Raw genomic sequence first — 19925 nt, 5'->3', positions numbered from 1 at the left:
TGCCCCATAGTCTCACAGACACACACACACATGGCCTCCATAGCCACATACACACACATGGCCCCATAGCCACACACAAACACACTGCCCCATAGCTGCAGACACACACATGGCCTCCATAGCCATACACACACACACATGGCCCCCATAGCCACACACAAACACACTGCCCCATAGATGCACACACACAAGGCCCCCATAGCCACACACACACACACATGGCCCCCATAGCCACAAACACACACTGCCCCATAGCTGCACACACATGACCCCCATAGCCAAACACACACACACTGCCCCATAGCCACACACACACACACTGCCCCATAGCCACAGATACACACATGGCCCCCATAGCCACACACATACACACACTGCCCCATAGTCGCACACACACAGACTGCCCCATAACCGCGCACACACACACACACGGCGCCCATTGCCACACAGACACACACTTCCCCATAGACACACATACACAGACATATGGCCCCCATAGCCACACACACACTTCCCCATAGACGTACACACACACTGCCTCATAGACGCGGACATACACACACACGACCCCCATAGCCAAACACATACACACACATGCCCTCTATAGCCACAGACATACACACACTGCCCCATAGTCTCACAGACACACACACACATGGCCTCCATAGCCACATACACACACATGGCCCCATAGCCACACACAAACACAATGCCCCATAGCTGCAGACACACACATGGCCTCCATAGCCATACACACACATGGCCCCCATAGCCACAAACACACACTGCCCCATAGCCACACACACATGGCCCCCATAGCCACACACACACACGGCCCCCATAGCCACACACATACACACACTGCCCCATAGCCGCACACACACACACACACATGGCCCCCATTGCCACACACACACACATACACTGCCCCATGTACACACACACAGACACATGGCCCCCATAGCCACACACACACTTCCCCATAGACACACACACACTGCCCCACAGCTGCAGACACACACACACACGGTCCCCATAGCCACACACACATGCCCTCCATAGTCACACACATACACACACTGCCCCATAGTCGCACAGACACACACACATGGCCTCCATAGCCATACACACACCTGGCCCCCATAGCCACACACAAACACACTGCCCCATAGATGCACACACACTGCCCCATAGATGCACACACACTGCCCCATAGCCGGGCACACACAAACATGGCCCCCATTGCCACACACACACACACACACACTGCCCCATAGACACACACACACAGACACATGGCCCCCATAGCCACACACACACTTCCCCATAGATGCACAAACACACTGCCCCATAGCCGCAGACATACACACACGGCCCCCATAGCCACACACATATGCACACATTCCCTCCATAGCTCCACACATACAAACACTACCCCATAGCCACACAGACACACACATGACCTTCATAGCCACACACATACTGTACACAAATACCCCCCATAGTCACACACATACACACACTGCCCCATAGTTGCACAGACACACACACATGGCCCCCATAGCCACACACATACACAGCCCCTATAGCCACACACATGGCCCCCATAACCGCATACACACACACCCCATAGCCACACACTGCCCTACAGCCTTCAAATGCTTACAGCAATACAACCAACAAGGCACAGTGACAGGACAGTTACAAAGATCTAATTTTACCCTTCCCCTGAAGCTCTGCAATTAGCCACACACTGAGTTGTATACAGCACTGCTCTGTGAGTTCAATGCTCCAGTCCTGGCAGTGCCAGCCCCGGGGATGTTATCACCCTGTGCAGGTACGGTCTGTAGGAAGGCGGCAGTGCGCTGTGCCCTGTGCGGAACTGCTGCCCCTTCCCTCCCCTCTCCCTCCAGCTTAAATCTTCACTGCCAGCGGATGGGTGTAGGACAGGAATCTCCTCCAGAGGCCTGGTAACACCGGTTCCCTGAGCTCCTTACCTCTCTCTCTCTCTCCCTGTACTACTCTGTGCTCCAGCCGCGGCACTGCCGTAGTGAGCACCTGCACCTACAATGACAGTAGAATGTGAGCTCCCATCACACCAGCTATAATATTAAATGGCCCGGCCCTGTGTAAGCTACTGAGAGGTGGCGGCCCAATGGGAACTGTCCTGGTTTCCCAGCAGCCCAATCCACCCCTGCATACATAAGTGGGCTATAGTCTGGCATATAAATACAATACATAAGTGGGGACTCTGGGCAGGCATATTAATACATAAGTGGGGAGCTCTGGGCGGTATATAAATACATAAGGGAAGCAAAGAACCCTTAAGCATACTGTGATAAAAAAAAATGTGACCCTCTGTTAATTTTCTTAATTTGACACTTCAAGAAAATAAATTTGGACGCCCCTGCTATAAACAGATGATATCTGGGGTTATATTTACTAAAGTGTGGGTTTTTAGAAGTGGAGAGGTTGCCCGTGGCAACCAATTAGATTCTAGCTATTATCTTCTAGAAGGTGCAAGATAAATGTTAAGTAGAATCTGAATGGTTGCTATGGGCAACATCTCCACTTCTAAAAACCCGGCACTTTAGTAATATACCCCTGGTCTTCATTGATATATTAGGAGAAATTTGCAATTTCTTAAATAAGGATTTAAAGAAACCTGTCATGTCAGGAAATCTGTTTCTGCACGATTGTGTTGCCTCAGCCAGATTGACTTTCATGGTTGTTTGATAAATTGACACAAAATAATAAAAATAATGATCATAATCCTAATAATAATATACCCATTATCATACGCACAGTCAATCCTAATAACCCTAATAGTAATATGCCCATCAGCATATGCACAGTCAATCCTAATAATCATAATAATATGTCTATCAACATGTGCACAGTCAATCCTAATAATCCTAATAATAATACGCCCATCAACATATGCAGTCAATCCTACTAATAATATGCCCATCAACATATGCACAGTCAATCCTAATAATCCTAATAATAATATGCCCATCAACATATGCACAGTCAATCCTAATAATAATATGCCCATCAACATATGCACAGTCAATCCTAATAATCCTAATAATAATACGCCCATCAACATATGCAGTCAATCCTACTAATAATATACCCATCAACATATGCACAGTCAATCCTAATAATCCTAATAATAATATGCCCATCAACATATGCACAGTCAATCCTAATAATCCTAATAATAATATGCCCATCAACATATGCACAATCAATCCTAATAATAATATGCCCATCAACATATGCACAGTCAATCCTAATAATAATATGCCCATCAACATATGCACAGTCAATCATAGCAATCCTTATATTAATTTGCCCATTATCATATGCACAGTCAATCCTAATAATCCTAATAATAATATGTCCATCCGCATATGCACAGTCAATCATAACAATCCTTATAATACTATGCCCATCAGTAAAGGGATCAGTATGATTTACCGCCAGCAGCATGGCCGGCGGTTCAAATCCCGACAGTGGAAGCCCGGCAGTGAAGATCCCCACAGGTAAGTATTTTTTCTATTTACTAACCTAAACCCCTTCCTAACCCTCCCTTAGGGGTGCCTAACACTAACCCCCCCCTCTAAGTGACTAACCCTAACCTACCCCCAGGGGTGCCTAACCCTAAATCCCCCCAAGGAGTCCCTAATCTAATCCTTACCCCCGGGCTGTCCGCACCCGGCGCCCAGCTTACCTTCGATCAGTATCCCGGGTGTCGGGCTCCCGGCCTAGGTCCAATGACAGGCATCGGGAATTCGATGCCTGTCGGAAGACATTTGCCGGGATTAGGCAGTCGGGATGCTGACCGTCGGCATCCCGACTGCATGCCGTATATGCACAGTCAATCATAACAATCCTTATAATAATATGCCCATTATCATAAGCACAGTCAATCATAACAATCCTTATAATAATATGCTCATTATCATATGCACAGTCAATCATAGCAATCCTTATAATAATATGCTCATTATCATATGCACAGTCAATGTTCTATAAAGAATGTCCACCCAATGAAATATAATTTTTTTTACTATGTAGAAAACATGTCCTAAATAACAGAAGTTGGTGATAGAAGTTATTCACTGCATATACAGTACTGTAGGAATATTTATAAAGTAGTGCACAGGACACCTTTGGTGATGCACATGGAAACCATTCATAATGTAGCTATCATTTTTGTAGTGCAGTATACAATAAGATATCACACATCTGGTTGCTATTGGCAACATCAGTTTTCCATGTGCACTAATTTTATAAATGTCCACAGTGATTTTTTTCTATCAAAAAAGGTATTGGTACTGTGGTGTACCGGGCGGTCCTGTTCCTATATACCGTTAACAACTTCCACTAACACAAGACTATCCCATGTAAATATACACAGTACTATTAGTTCCGGGACTCAGGGTCTCATTCAGACCCGCTCGCGAGCGCAGGACGCTCGCAAGCGGGTCGATGGTACCCAAATGCGCATGCGCACGACGGAGACTGCTCCGTCGTGCACATGCGCGAGACCCGGCGAGCGACGGGGAAGCCGTCGCTCGGGGTCTCGCACCAAAGTGGGCATGCTGTCGATGGTGAGTGACAGCACGCCCCCTTTGGTGGGCGTGCTGGGGCGTGGCTGCCCAGACGGAGGCGTTCCCATGGGAATGCCTACCGTCTGGGTCCGGCCCCACTGACATCACTAGTGATGTCAGTGGGAGTGATTTTGGCTCTGATAGAGCCAAAATCACTCCAGGGCTTGCGGCAGCGAGACCCTACTGCAGGGTCTCGTCGCAAGCCCGATGGTTGCGATGGTCTTGATCATCGCGACCATCATCATGGACGCTCGCATAAGCTGTGGGTGGTAACCCACAGCTATGCGAGCGTCCAGGAGGCCGCACCAGAAAAAAAAAAAAAACGCCCTAATTCAGAGCGGGCGCTCGTTCAGAGCATCCGGCTCTGAATCAGGCCCTCAATTCAGAATAGTTTTTCACAGCCCATTAATTATGAGTTGTGTTTAATTTAATTTAAATTTAAAAATATATGCATCTTAATTGTGCTAAATTATGACCTGTCATTATGCGACAGGGACTTCCATTTTCCACATTGCCTAACCCTAGTGGATGCATGCATATTGTGATTTAGGGCTCTATTTACTGCAATCCGCATTGGTAATGTAGATTGCAACCCCCCCGGCACTAAGCCCCGCCCTCGTCACCAAGCCCCACCCCCCACATTTGCGGACCCCCCGCGACCCCCCCTCTCCCTTAATTACACTTACCTGCATGATCCGGGCGACGGTGATGTCTTCCATGTCCTCCAGTCAGGTGATCTCCCATACTGCACCCTGGGACCCGATCACCTGATGACCGGGCCACAGTGCAGCATGGGAGACCAGCTGACCGGATGGGAGACATCACCGGAGCCCCGACCACCGGTCCATGGAGTCAGGTAAGTTCATTTTTTTTTTACTTTTATTTACAGTGAATCAGCGTCTGGTCTATTTAGACCACACAGCTGATCACTGGGGCCGGCTCCCGGCTCTGCTCTGCCTTTTAGAATAGAGCAGGTGTCCGGTAACCGGGGGAGACCCTGGATAACGCCACCTCCAGGTGGCGTTATTATCACAGGGCTTTCCCCGATATTCTTTTACAATTTAATTTTAGTAATTTTGGCCGGATCACATTTCCCATTACAATTATGGGAAATGCGATCTGCTTACTAAAAATAAGTGATACTTAGGGGTTGGAGTAGAATTTTACGAATTGTACTCCAATTGCCCTTTATTAACTTTAGGTGATACTAAAATAATGTGAAGGGGGTGTGAAAAACACCCTTTTTCACTTTATTTTAGTAAAAATAATGTTAATAAATAGAGCCCTTAATGCTGTCCCTGCTGCCTTATAAGTTAGTGAGCTCCATATAGCGCACCAAGTGGCTGCTACCACACTGTACTGTAGATGACAGGCCCTCTTAGACACATACAATAATGATAGCTATAGTCATAAAATCCATACATACCACTTCCTTCAGAATTGAATCCACCACAGTGGTTTCCTGTAAATGGAACACAAATCTGGTAGCAGGCACACTGGCCAGTAAGCGGAGCTTTGCGGAATTGGACGTTTCCTTGGCTACCGATGTCATTCCAACAGTGAAGAGCTTAATGTCGTGGTGTTTTGCATTAGTAGTAGCAGCAAAGATATCAGGATTTCTCGGATGATCTACCCCGTCCGTTAGAAGTACAGCCACTTTCACACTTTTGTGTGTCCCTTCATTCATATACAGTTGGGTTAAGTTGGTGATGGCATAGGATGTGAATGTACCATGACCAATGTATGCTATGGGCGCAACGTGAGCTTTAAAGTTCTCAGGCCCTTTCCAGTCTCTGAATGTTTGTTCTATGAGCACAGTGCTGCTGTACTGTAATAAGGCCATCCTCCAGCTGAACGGCCGCTTGGAGTCCAGTTGAATGCCTTTCAGCTTGTCCACCATCTGCAGCACAAACTTCTTCTCCTGGTTGTGATTATAGTCCTTAGCACTTTCGGAGCTGTCCAGAAGGAAAGCCATCTCCAGCAGGCAGTCTTCATCTGATATAAGAGATCATATGACATGTATTGAGTAATGTATGACAGAAACAGTTATGACACCTACAAGATTATTACTGATGTCTAACTTAAGGGATATGTATTTGTGAATCTATTACAAATCAGTGGTTGTATACATAATTTTGTGCAGCGATAGCAGAAAGGTAGGAGCAGCCTTACATTTTTTGAAATATCAAACAGGACAGGGGGGGCAGAAAAAAATAGAAAGCCAACAAAAAAAAAAAACAGAAAAGGAGTGGTGAAAACATAGAGAGTCCACCATAATCAAGGGTGGGGGATAGACCCTAGGGAAATTGAACACTCCTGTAGTATTTGTTCATTTAACCCCAAGGATGAACTCACCCATATCAGCTGTAACATCATCAGGGGTTATAATGAGGCCTCGGGATCACCAGACTGTCTAAACTCCACCAATTATAACTTTTCTGTAGCAAACTTTGCAGACATTCCCCTGACAGAGGCCATGCGAGCCTTCATAATCATTACATTATTAATCCTCATGATTGAGGAGAGATGACTGGAAATAACTTGTTTCACACACAATACCAGCAGTTAAGGATGTTGTTATAGCCCGACTCTTGGGGTAGATTTAAGCTGCAGTTTGTCAAAACATCAATAGAAATAAATACTAGACAAGACTGATTTACCATTCATTCCTTTGCCGTTTTAAAATGAATGGTCAAAGAGGCAGATGACAAACTGCAGCTTAGTAAATTTAAACTTAGGTCCAAATGTTCAGGGCATCCCGTCTAGGGAAGTCCACCCTGTTTATGTGAGGAAATGTCTAACTTGAAGGTGAAGGCTCCCCATGTCCAGACTGGAATGGCAGGAGGACCACAGAAATACCCAATATGTGGTTCTTGGATGAGGGAAAAGGTGAGACATTGAATTTTGTGTGTAATTTTTTGAACCAAGTTAGTACTAGGTGATCTAATTGCATGTTTACATGACAGTGAGGCAGTTTGTTGCCTGTGTGTCCCCATTGCTTGGAAATCTTTGTATCTACAGTACATAAGTCTGCTATCCTAGTAATAAGCCTTTGTACATCACCCACAGCTTCTGTAAACTTATTTGGATGGTCTGATTGGATGTTTGTTAACCCACATATACCTGTTCAAAGTAGAATTGTAGGGTTTTCATTATGCTCCCAGGTTGCAATAACAGTCTGGACAAGACATTCATTTTGAGTACATTACATTGTCTAGAGTCCAGACCAAGTGGAAGCCATCTGGTCCCAGTGCTAGATATCTGTTTCAAGCTTGCTCAGGACAGAAGAGAAAGTTAAAGAAAGTAAAGGCCGTATTCAAGTAGAGGCGAAAACCCGTAATCGTCTAAAAAGTTTTGCATATTGTCGCTTTTGGTCTGGTTGGAAATTCAATTCCAGCCAGATTTCACCTACGCGGAAACTCAATGCAGGCAAAATGCACATGCACAACTATGACCAGCAGGAGGTGCTGGAGAACCTTAGCAGACTGTACATACACAGTGGCTGATAAACAAGATTTATGTTTTAGAATGTATAATACTGTAATGTATAATTGCTATATGTGTTAGATATAATATGTGAGGTCAGTTTAGGTATCAACGTTGAACATGGTCCTCTAAGAAATTCCCTTCTGCCATGAGATTCTTTTGAAATGCACATTTTACACATTTAATTAATTCTGACATGGACAAACACAGGCACATGTATATTTATAATGACTACAGATAATTCATATTAATAGCCTGACCTATATGTAGAAAGAAATATCAATCTGCCCTTGGGATAAAATTGCAGCTAATGGTGAAGGAACTTTGGTCAAAATCAGTATTTACAAAATATCATTCCATTGTAATGATAGAGTATTCCATTTTATTCCACTTTGGCCATCAAATATGGGGAACCCCTACATGTGTTGTTCCCTGTATTTTTTGAACCAGGGCCAGCTCAAAGAGCCCGGGGCTGGTTATGCATCTGTGGGGGGAATATTTTGGTTTTATTTGGAAACCTGAAATCCGGTCATGTTCCAATTACCATGTTATTAATTCTCAACCTCCCCCTCTTCACCATTATATAATTAATTAAATTCCTCATTAATAAATCCTCTTTCCTGCACAGATGAATGTATTTTTTCAGCAGACTGTTTCACAGACACAGATTGGAGGTTTGCTGAAAAATTGGACAAGTGAGTAGTGCGGATTGGATGTACTGTACAATCTGTGAGCAGGTCTGCAGTAGGGTTGTGTAAACAGTCTGATATGCGGTCTGACTTGCCATGGTTTGGATAAGTGTGTACCCAGCATTACTGTTCACCAGGCAAGTCAGTCATCAATCAATCAGCTACCCCTGAGACATCATGAGAAATTGGCGGCAGCTGTCCATAATAAATACGCTACCCCATGCTTGGCTTGGGGAAGCATCATACCAGGCCCCCGATAATGGCTATTGCTGCGATAAACATTAACAGGAGTGGGCAGATGCCCTAAATCCTACAAAATAGACGTATTAGTTGACTGTTCTATGAGGATTTGTCCAAACCCAAATTTCACTGAATCCCGAACACATCCAAGGTTTGGTTCATCCCCAAACAGTTAGTTAATAGTTAGTAGTACGAAATTAGCTTTCAAAGAAAATGCCATTGTTACCCATATTTTGGATCCCTAACCATTTGTCATGACTTTCTGAATTAAATCCTCACCTTGTTCACTGAGGTTGGGAATCTTGTCCACTGTACCTGACGTTAAAGCTCTGGGCTTGTATCTTCCAACTCTTTTCTCTTCAAAGAAATTCTGTGCCACATAAGTCTGGACATCTAACAAGAACAAAAGCCACCAGACCCGAGGAAACATGCTTGACCTAAGATGGCAAAAATTAATGAAAGTCAGTAAGGGTTATTTAATGATAGCAGACAATCACAAATTTGCTTTAAACTTATAACATCCCTCTAGCCAGATAAATCTAATTTCTGATTTCTGGTTGGTTGCTACGGAGTACTTTAGATTTGTACCTGTCAGCAATGTTAGTAGATAAACCACCAGTATGTTATTACAGTCGAGTACAGTTTCATTTTTCAACTTTTTTTTTATAATATATAAATTTAAATGAAGATACATACAATTATTACTGTTCCACAGCAATGGGTCAATTCTGAACAGGGGGGAGATGTACAGTATGAATTGTGATTTAGTGGTATCAGCACACATGTGCACTGATACTGCTTTTCCATCATGTATTAATGTGGGGTTGGCTGTTAAATTACAGGGGCGCTATGCACCCCGTCATTATTGGCGCTGCTATCTACAAGATAGCCGTGCCAATGTGCCACCCAATGTATAAATGGTCAGTGTCACTGACAGTTCTGACAGCTGCAGCTATCGGAACTTCAGCAGACAAGACATTCATGCATCTTGTCAGGACTGCTTCCTGCTTCCTCGGTAAAGAGGGGACGCTGGAAGAGCTATATCCGTGCCGCTATAATACATCTCCCCTAGTGAACTTGTTCAGGTAAATTTACTAAGCATTGATTTAGGGTCAAATTCGACCAGTATTTGCAAAAACAAAACAAAACAGAGTTTAGACGGCAAAAGTCCATTGGAACAGCTGTTGATTATTTAACAAAGACAACAATAGAAACACCGGATTTACTAAGCATTGGATTTAGAACCCACTGCACAGCTGACAGGAAACTTGGCCAAATAATAGACCTACCTACCTCTGGCAGGCGAGTTGGTACAAAGCACTGCACAGATCCATATAATATGTGCAGGCTTTGTTTTTGTTTCTAAATAAGTTTTATAATTAACCAGCCCCGGACCTTTGATCCTAGGCTGGTATTGAAAAATAGGGGGAAAAAACTGGGTGGGGTTCCCCCTATTTTCCAATAACCAGCACTAGGCTAAACCTGCTGGGCTAGAATTGCTTTATAAGTGAGGATCCCCCAAAAGTGATGGGTACGGGCAGGGGCGCTGAGAGGGGGGGGGCGGGTACAAATTACCTGGGCCCAGGTTTGCTGGAGGGGCCCGGCGGGGGCCCGGGTCCGGCACCGCTCACCCCCTTACATCACAGCAGCCCAGCACACGCTGATGTGTGCTGGGCTGCACTGGGAGACTGCTCACGGCTGCTAATAAGCAGCCACAGCAGTCTCCTATGCCTGTGGGGGGAGTGATCAAGCTGATCGGGCCCCCCACTGGTTATGCGCCAGGCTGCAGGGGCTCAGAGTGCCCCCCTCGCCAGCACACAGTGCCGCTTCCCGGCGCAGCAAAACTTTTTATTTTCCTCCAAGGGGGCGTGGCCATGCCTCTCGAGATTAGGCCACACCCCCTTTACCCAGACCCGCCGCTGCTCTTGGAGGGCCTGGGTACGGGATGCCAACACTCGGGATCCCGGTGGTCAGAATACCCACACCAGCATCTCGACAGGATTAGGAAACCCACACCTGTCGTTCGGTATCCTACCCCTAACCCTTCCCCCCGCAGCCTAAACCGAACCCTTCCCACCTAGTGCCTAACCCCAACCCTCTCCCTAGTGCCTAACCCTAACCCCTAACCCTCCCACTAATCCCAATACGTACCGTTGGGATGCCAGCGGTCAGAATGCCGGCGCCGGGATTCTGACTGGTGTTAGGATTCCGGTGCTGGCATTCTGAGCTCTGAGGAAGTGAAGGTAAGCGCAGATAGGGACAGTTAGGTTCTCACACACGCTACCTTCCACTGCACGTTACATTGTTTATGGCTACAATCGGAACCCGGATACAACATAACACTGACTGTTCACATCTGCAAAAGCAGCTATAAACATACTATATTAACCTTTTTTTCCACAGGTATTGAGCTACACATTTTTAAACAGATACAAGCACTTGATTCTATTTTTATATCATTGGAAGTTATTAAATTAAGCAGCTATGCAGATATACCATCCATTAGCGCAGTGATTTTTACTTTAATACTATTCTGAGCTCTGGCATCCTGACAGCTGGCATAGTGACTACATCACCCCCAAAAATGGGGTCATCCCTACCCAAGGGCAACCAGTACCCCACCCTCCCCTACAGCTTTGGGTGTTGATGTAATAGTATAAATAATTTATTAAATAATATTAAGGTTGATGTACAGTATCAAGCAGTTCTTTACAGGTGGACCACAAGTGCCAGCATGGAACATGTAATGCAGTCTTTGAATAAAACACCCCCACGCAGCCCTCGTTTACCCATTTATTAATCACAAAATGTCAGGGCATTATATAAAGTAAAGATTTATCGAGTTAGAGTAATGCTGCAAACAGGGAAAGGTTGCAGTCAGGATTAGGGTTTTGCTACAATTAGGTTTAGGCTGCAATTGGGGTTAGGGTTTTGCTGCAATTTAACTTAGGATGCAATTAGGGTTAGGCTGCAATTAAGGTTAGGATTTAGCTAAAATATGAGTATCGACATCCTGACTGTTGACATATTGAACATGTGAACATTTTGTCAGTGTCGTCATTGAGAATGTCAACATGTTAAATGTCGACATTATGACCATGGTGATGACATTATTGTATCAGCATAATGAATATCTGAATGTTGAAATCACATATCACATACATTGGTGCTATATAAAATAATGGTTAACTGTACTAATAATTATATTCTATTGAAAAGTACAAATAACTACTTTTAATTAATGTACTATTTAATTTACTGACTCCTGCTGTAATGAACTATTTAGCTTTACCATGTGTGGCTTGCTCTGTTAGCTGAGGTCATATATAAGGCCAAAAACCTTCGGGTCATTTACACTATACATGGCATAGCTAAACATAACATAGGTCTGCTTCTATTGGTCCTCTGCTTATCTCTACACATTCCAGTCATAAGATGGTGCTGAGGAGTTCAGAATGTTCTCCCATAAATATTCCATTCCCTACACAGTATATAATCCAGGTAACAGAGATGGTCAACCTTTTTTATCATGATAAACTAAGTGTTACAGTGTTGAATTAGAAATGTGCTTCCTTTTAGTTTATTTGCTCTTATCCATATATTAACATAATTACTGTTAAGTATAACTAACAATTAGGAAAGCAGAAACGTATGCAAAATATATTACTCAAACTCCACAACCGTGCAGCTTAATTAGTCCATAAGAAGCCTTTTGCCTTATTTTGGCTGGTAGAATAACAACTATGAGAACCTATTCCCATTAATTATCTTAATCCACATTCTGAAGGAATCTGAATGAAAGTAAAACCATAATTCTAAATTATATAATTTCATTGGTAGAACTGTATGTGTCCTAGTGCCACCAGCTATATCTGCAATAAGAACTAGTGTAAGGACTGGCTTACACACAATGTGATTATTTTTTACTCCTATCGTAAAAAGCATTGCTATTTTTTGCAGCTGTAAAATAGGAATAAACTTAGTTCCCCTGACCTTAGAGAACTGTAGCCCTGAATTCTGACCATACAGAGTCTAATCACGGGGGTATGGAAATCATGATAACATGTTAGTTAAATCTGTATATAGTATGTGAGTGCAAAAATACACACAAACATTGTATTGCTATATACTGTATAATAGTACTGAGTATTTCATGGTATTCCAGTGCTGCTACTTTTAGGTACTATGGGTAGTTTTTTAATGTCAGGTACTCACCCTTACAGAGTGTACCGGTATATGTCTGTTAATAGTCTCTTGAATGTGCCACATACGTGCTTAGTAATACAATGGTGCACATATTTCAGTACACTGCATGCAATAAAATGTATTAGATACTTAATCTCCAGTTATCAGCCCTAGGGATAATCTTCATTTCATATGTTTGAATGGTCTCGGGGGCAGCTCGTACGTTTTACTAGGAATGTCTCAGAGCTGTGGAAACTTTTAAATATTGAAAAAATGTTTTAAAATGCTTACATTGTCATGTTTAAACCTGTATTAGCTTATGTCCTATAGAAATATTTTCATGATATCAAGATTATATAGTGTAATTTCACTTTATGTCTAGCAATCCCCCCAAAAAAGGAAAAAAAGATATATAATGATGAATATTTATATAAAATGTTAAGTACAGAATGTAATTAGTGTAATGCAGAAGAAAAGTTAATATTTATACATTTACAAAACACTTGTGAGTCACAGTGATTTATTTGCTAGTTTACATTTGAGTATTGTATTTAGTATTTAATTAATGAGCTAGTTGATTTCCATAGCCATTCAAGCTGAATTCTAGTAGAATGTACAATGTACATCCTATGCCGGCAGCACCCAAACAGTGGTGGAATATTAGAATGTACAGCAGGCTGCACCAATATTATAATGTACAGTATATAATTATGTACCATAATGGATGTCACATGATTGTGATATAGAATACAGATGTTACTGGCATGAGGAACCAGAGCTGGCATATGCCCTTAGAGGATATAATAGCGGAAACTCTATTGCCCCCCCCCCCCCCCCTAGTTTTCTATCAATGAACGAGACAGGAAATGTCCAAAAATGCATCTGTGCTGCTACCAAATGCATGTGCAAACACAAATGGGTAATTGGAATTAATAGGACCAATCCCCATAACTATTTAAAATATTTTACTAGCATTAAAAAATACTAGAAATACTAGTAAATCAAGATTGTTGATGCCAGTGTGTAAGAGACCTTAATGACAAATATAAGTTTTGTGAACTCAGAGCCCAGAGCCGTAACTAGACTTTTTGGTGTACTGTGCCAGAAAGAGCATTGGCGCCCCCTCTAATTTTCAAATAGGGACATAATGCACACGAGAAAGGGCCATAGCCTCATGGGGAAGGGTCAGGGAAGACATAGGGGAGGCCTAGAGATGCCGGGGATAAAATAAGAGGAAGCTACAAGTCAGAATGATAATAAACAGAAAATTGACAGGCCCAAACAGTGCCCTCTTGTCCTGTGGTGCCCTGTGCCATGGCACAGGCTGCACTACCCTAGTTACAGCCCTGTCAGAGCCCCATGGTATATTCATCATATACTGTAATGGCCACCATATGATCTAGAACTAGGTCTTGAGAGTTAAGGCCCCCATACATTTGCGATGGATTGGGGCAATTTGGCGATGACTGTCCCAATAAATCGCCAATGTATGTGATTCCCCACTTGACGATTGCGATAATCGCAATAGTCAAACTAGGATGTCCAACATGTTGAATTTCACTGACCAATCGGGGCTGTAGATTGCTAGTGTAGGATTTGCCGATCGTTACTAGTAAAAATTATGAGCCTTTCAAGATTGGCAGATCTGTCTTTCCTGAAAAAGATCTGCAAATCACTGAAAACTATCTGAAATGTATGGGCACAGATTGTGGATTGTGGAAAAAAAATCACAGGATCTGCGAATTGTTCATTTACAAATGCTGATGTATGGGCCCCTGTATATATTGTCCAATTAGATTCCCAGTGCTGGTATTATTTCCTCCTAAAAACACTGGTAGATATATAAATTGGTTCTATTAAAGAGCACACTCATAGACAGACAGGAATTTCTGAGACGCACCAGACAGATTTCTATCACTATCAAAACTCCTGAATGATTTGTACATTTTACAAAGCAGCCAGTCATTTAAGAGTCCGACTAAAGGCCCCCATACATTAGCAATCAGAAAACCACAATTGGACAATTTGAAGATTTGTTGGTTAATTTTAGGATTTCCCAATCTAGCAATCTGCCCCCATACATTACGGATCTTTTTCAGTGATTTGCAGTTCAGTTTCAGCAAATACAGATCTGCCAATCTTGAAAGGCCTGCAAATCTGCTGATCATCTTCATACACTAGCAATCTACAGCCCCAATTGATATGTGAAATCCAACATGTTGGACAACCTGCTTTAACAATTCCAATTACTTTTTGGTTGCAATCTGTGATCTGTGAAGCCCCTACATTGCAGTCTTTTTATATACATCTGTAAAACGCAGAATTGCCACAATAGATTGCTGATGTATGGGGGCTTTAAGGTAGGCTGTTGCAAGCACAGTTACAGTCTTAAGTACTCTTTAAAATTTAAATATATTTGCACAGGCTTATTTAAAAATGTGCTTTAAAAAATGTGTTAATCTGTTACTTTGTTGGATAGCGCTGCCTCTTGAAGAAATAACATAGCGCTTTGAATAAAGATTACCTATCTTATCAAATAACAGTGATCACGCAACTACCTATTAAACATGAATTTGAATGATATTTTCAGCAGTTTTGGAAGCAGTTGTCAGGTCACCATCCTTGCATGATATCCCCCCTGAAAAACACCATTCTGTTTCCGATTTGTGGAAAGTTAGATCATTTTATAAAGTAATCTTTCATTACTTTATAACCAACTGTTTTTGTATGGTAATACTGTATATAACAGTTATAAGAATACAGAACTCATTAGGAGTGAACCTAATTGGCCCTGGCTCCCATGTTATGAGTCATACAGTATTCTAAGGACCCCACTATATCAGTTCTTACTCTTTAAACAGAAAATGTATAATGCTAGATTTATATGTGTTCTAGAGTGTGCAGACTGTAGTCATTACCTTTAAATTAAAACTGAAAGCTACTGTACCCAGCTGGTATTTTGTGTGCATTTGAAGATGGCACTGCCTTCTTTGTGGTCCAGCAACAAACCCATCAAGCCATAGTAATAGCCAGCGATTTGCAAAAGCCAGCGTGATTACAGCATGATAGCCACTAGATTAAAAGCAGCAATTAGTTTAATGGCAAAGTCAGGTTGGTTTTGCCTGTAAAACTAATTGCTAATTGCTGCTTTCTACAGTATCTATGGACTATCTTGCTGGAATCACACAGGTTCACACAAATCGCAGGCCATTACATTTGTCCCTAGCTATTTTTAATAACTAGCATACAGTTTGGTCACCAGCAGTACCCTTTGTAATATAGAGGCACAAACAGAAATAAATATAAGTTATTAGTATGGGGATCCATCTGCATTAGGTGTCTTTGTTGTGGGCATCACAGTTTGACAAAAATATGTACTAAGAACCTTTAAGTAGTGTCACTTACAAAATGCTTTATTAAAATATATAAATATATGAAAATATTTTTCTACATATATATATTTTTAAAATAATATATTTTTTTACATACTCAGCGGAACCCGGATTCCGGTTCCACTGCACATCTGTGTGACCTGGAAATCATGTCTCACGTATGTGCAAATGCTCCCTGCACTGGTCTGGTAAGTAATTAGTGCCAAGTAGCATAAAATTATACATTTTTATTCACATTCCACCATTACTTTCTCTACAAATAGTTCTCTTACTACTAATGACCATTAATTTTTCACCTTAACCACAATAAATCCAATTAGGGGGTGATGCTGAGTTGCTAGTCAGTTGCAAGTGTGGCAGTATTACACGCATCACTACCAGCACGCATTTGTACCAGTCCTGTATCTGGTGCAAGAGATCTGTCTGCAGTGGCAAACGCAGGATTTCTACAGAGGGGTTTCCAAATGCTTGATTTTAAAGCAAGTGTGGCCAGTCTATGAAGAGGGTCAGGGCCATAGAGAGCTGACCCGGGGAAGGGGGAGTGGCCTAATTGTGGGAGGTGTGGCCATGCCCCTTTAGGACAAAAACCTGTTTGCAGCGCAGCACGCAGGGGAGGGGGCACTGTGTAAGCCCCTCAGCCGGCGCAAATCCAGGGGGGGGAGCACGATCAGTGGAAATAACCCAGCGTCATCCCCTTAGTGTGCTGAAGTCACATTCTCCAATTCATGTTATACAAAAGTATATTAAGCATTTAAAATATCTAGTAACACTTTTGGAGGGGTATAGAGACCGTAATATGCAGTGGAGCAAGTCTGGGGCAAAAAAACATTTTTGGTTGAAGAAATTAATTATTACTTCAATGTCATTCACAGACTCTCCAACATGACCCCTTCCATCCGGTACAAAAAGCTCTGCTCCTGGATTTCTCTCTTAATTGATGATTGCAGCCACCTGTGGTGATACACCTGCCTCATCTATTAACAAGCTCAACACAGGTGTCTGCAATCATTAATTAGATTATCAGTTACTCCCATACATTACCAGATTTTCATTCCAACCAATCAACTAGTTGGCTGGTTGGACAGATAATCTTTAGATGTGTGGCCATCTTTAGGGGTCCCTGAGGACAGGAGTTGGGACACACTGCTGTAGATGTTTGCATTCTCCCATCCGCATTTTACACTTATTTGCTTTTTGTCCCTCTTGTTGCTGTTGTAACCAATGTAAGATTTTATTTCCATAAAGAGCAATATAGAATTACTTATCTGTGATAAAAGTGACCGTATAATCTCACTTGTGTTTTTATAGTGTTTTATGGAGACAGTGGAATGTGTTTAACATGTGTCACTATTTAATGAAGAGGCTCATTAGAATATTAATTGTGAGGAATTTAGTGTCTGTGTTGATTAAAATGCGACCATATGCAAAGTACCAACTATCTTAACATGTGTGCTGGTCAGCAACAGTAGCATAAGTGCCTGGTTTACAATACGCACACATCACAGACACTTACAGTAAGTCCCATGTGTGCAAGTGTTTGAATTTTTTTTTTTGTGCAAAAAACGTGTTTGCTTTTATGCATCAATTAAACTAAAAAAAACCTTCTGTATTACAGCAGAAAAAACCTCCCTGTCTCGAGTGAAGAAAAAAGGTTTTGCTTAAACAAATGCAAAGGCAGCTATAGAATAATCAAGGATAACTGTCACGTCTTTGTCATGCGCAGTGAACACTACCCACAACTGGCAACGGAGGCAGGACAGACCAGGACAGGGGTACCCGCCACAGTGTTAAGTATAGTGGGATGTGGACATGGTGGGGGCGGACCCAGACACGTCATAAGACAGCTAGTAATATATATATATATATATATATATATATACACACGAATGTCAAGGTAACACTCAACGGAGCATTCGCAAACAGCCAATCATTCTCCACTATATGCACCTGCCCTGACCACTTGCAAATTATTTTGCTTTCTCAAATGCATATGTGTCTTTTTCCCCAGCTCCATGTCACCACAAGCACATGAACACACCCTACTGTACCCCTCATATATCAGTGTGCCACCTATTCAGGTGTAAGTGGTAGAATAATACAAACTGCATGTGTGCGAAGAGGGAATTCACACATGGCACCATCATAGTATTCACTTTGCATTATGCCTACAGTCCTATCCTATATTATCCTATCTAATTATAATGTATTATTTTTTTATCAGAACCAAATTCTCAAAGTGCCACTAATGAAGATTAGAAGATGTTACCATGGGAATGCATGTATAGTATCAAGTTGTTCTGTATCTAGTAGCCTATATAACAATCAGAATAAATATACAATGGAAGAACCTGCATTTTGTAGCTATATCTGGACTTGCTGAGGCACTTCGGTTTGACAGATTGGCTGGCAGCTGTTAGTTGGTCTCCTTATGGTAAATCATTAAATATTTAGGTGTGAAAAGAGATTAATTGTTTACAAGTATTAACCATAATAATATAAAAACTTGAACTACTATAATCATACCATTATAATTGCATTTGCAGACATCATTTTACACTATGCTCTTATTAGTTGGAGATTGTTAGCTTGCTGACTTTTCCAGATTCTGCAGGACATTGCCCTGTGTACTACATATGTCATACACATCTAGTTGTATACGACAAAACACATATACTTGAAAATGAACAGGCAGAATGCAATTGCTACTATAAAGTAAGTGTGAAAGGCTTTACCTGTAAGGTGATTATGCAGATGCAGTGGAATGTCAGGCTGATCAGGGGCTGTAGTATCGCAGAGCTGTGCTGCAGATGTTAATAGCCAGAGGGTAGCTTTCCCATGTTACTGCAAATACACCCTTCTTACATCTGAACTGAAGTGTTCTCCAAATGTAGTCTTATAAGTGGGGGCTGGACAACTCCTGGAACTGTCATGAATTGAAGTATTATTGTTATAGGGGTTTATGCAAATAAACAAGTGGGAAGGGTCTTTCCATTGGAAGGTGTGAGGTTATTGTGCCAAATAATCTTTGCACTATAGCTACATTCAGGTATATGAATATCTACATTTTTCTGAGTAGCGAAAATATGGATTAAAAAAAACCCATACATTCTATTTATAAATGTACAATGGGTTACTTTAGATAAAAACAAAATGTGCAATACCGAGGTCTAATTTAAACATAAGTTAAGGAATACTTAAAAAAAATTCCTTGCATTTAATCAATACATAATAAAGCCTGCAAAAGCAAATATTTTAGTAGCAGAACTAGAATTAGTCGGTATAAGCCATCCGCCATTTTCAATGTGTTTCTG

At 42.1% G+C, this 19925-nt stretch overlaps 1 protein-coding gene across 1 annotated transcript in view; it reads right to left on the bottom strand.

Annotated features, from left to right (window-relative positions):
• Positions 1 to 19464, bottom strand: part of COL28A1 (collagen type XXVIII alpha 1 chain) — a 74349-nt gene extending 54885 nt beyond the window's left edge. Inside the window, exons 1-3 of the mRNA XM_088474856.1 lie at positions 19347 to 19464; positions 9317 to 9474; positions 6049 to 6617 (exon numbers count right to left, since the gene is read on the bottom strand). Coding sequence (XP_088330982.1) covers positions 6049 to 6617; positions 9317 to 9467 — 720 coding nt within the window. The 5' untranslated portion in view covers positions 9468 to 9474; positions 19347 to 19464. The remainder of the gene's footprint in view (positions 1 to 6048; positions 6618 to 9316; positions 9475 to 19346) is intronic.
• Positions 19465 to 19925: the final 461 nt, after the last annotated feature.

Source organism: Taudactylus pleione, unplaced genomic scaffold (genome assembly GCF_031769625.1).
Source record: "Taudactylus pleione unplaced genomic scaffold, aTauple2 ptg000156l, whole genome shotgun sequence".
NCBI classification, from domain to species: Eukaryota; Metazoa; Chordata; class Amphibia; order Anura; family Myobatrachidae; genus Taudactylus; species Taudactylus pleione.
Note: the sequence above shows the minus strand (reverse complement) of the source record. Positions and strands in the feature narration are given on the sequence as shown.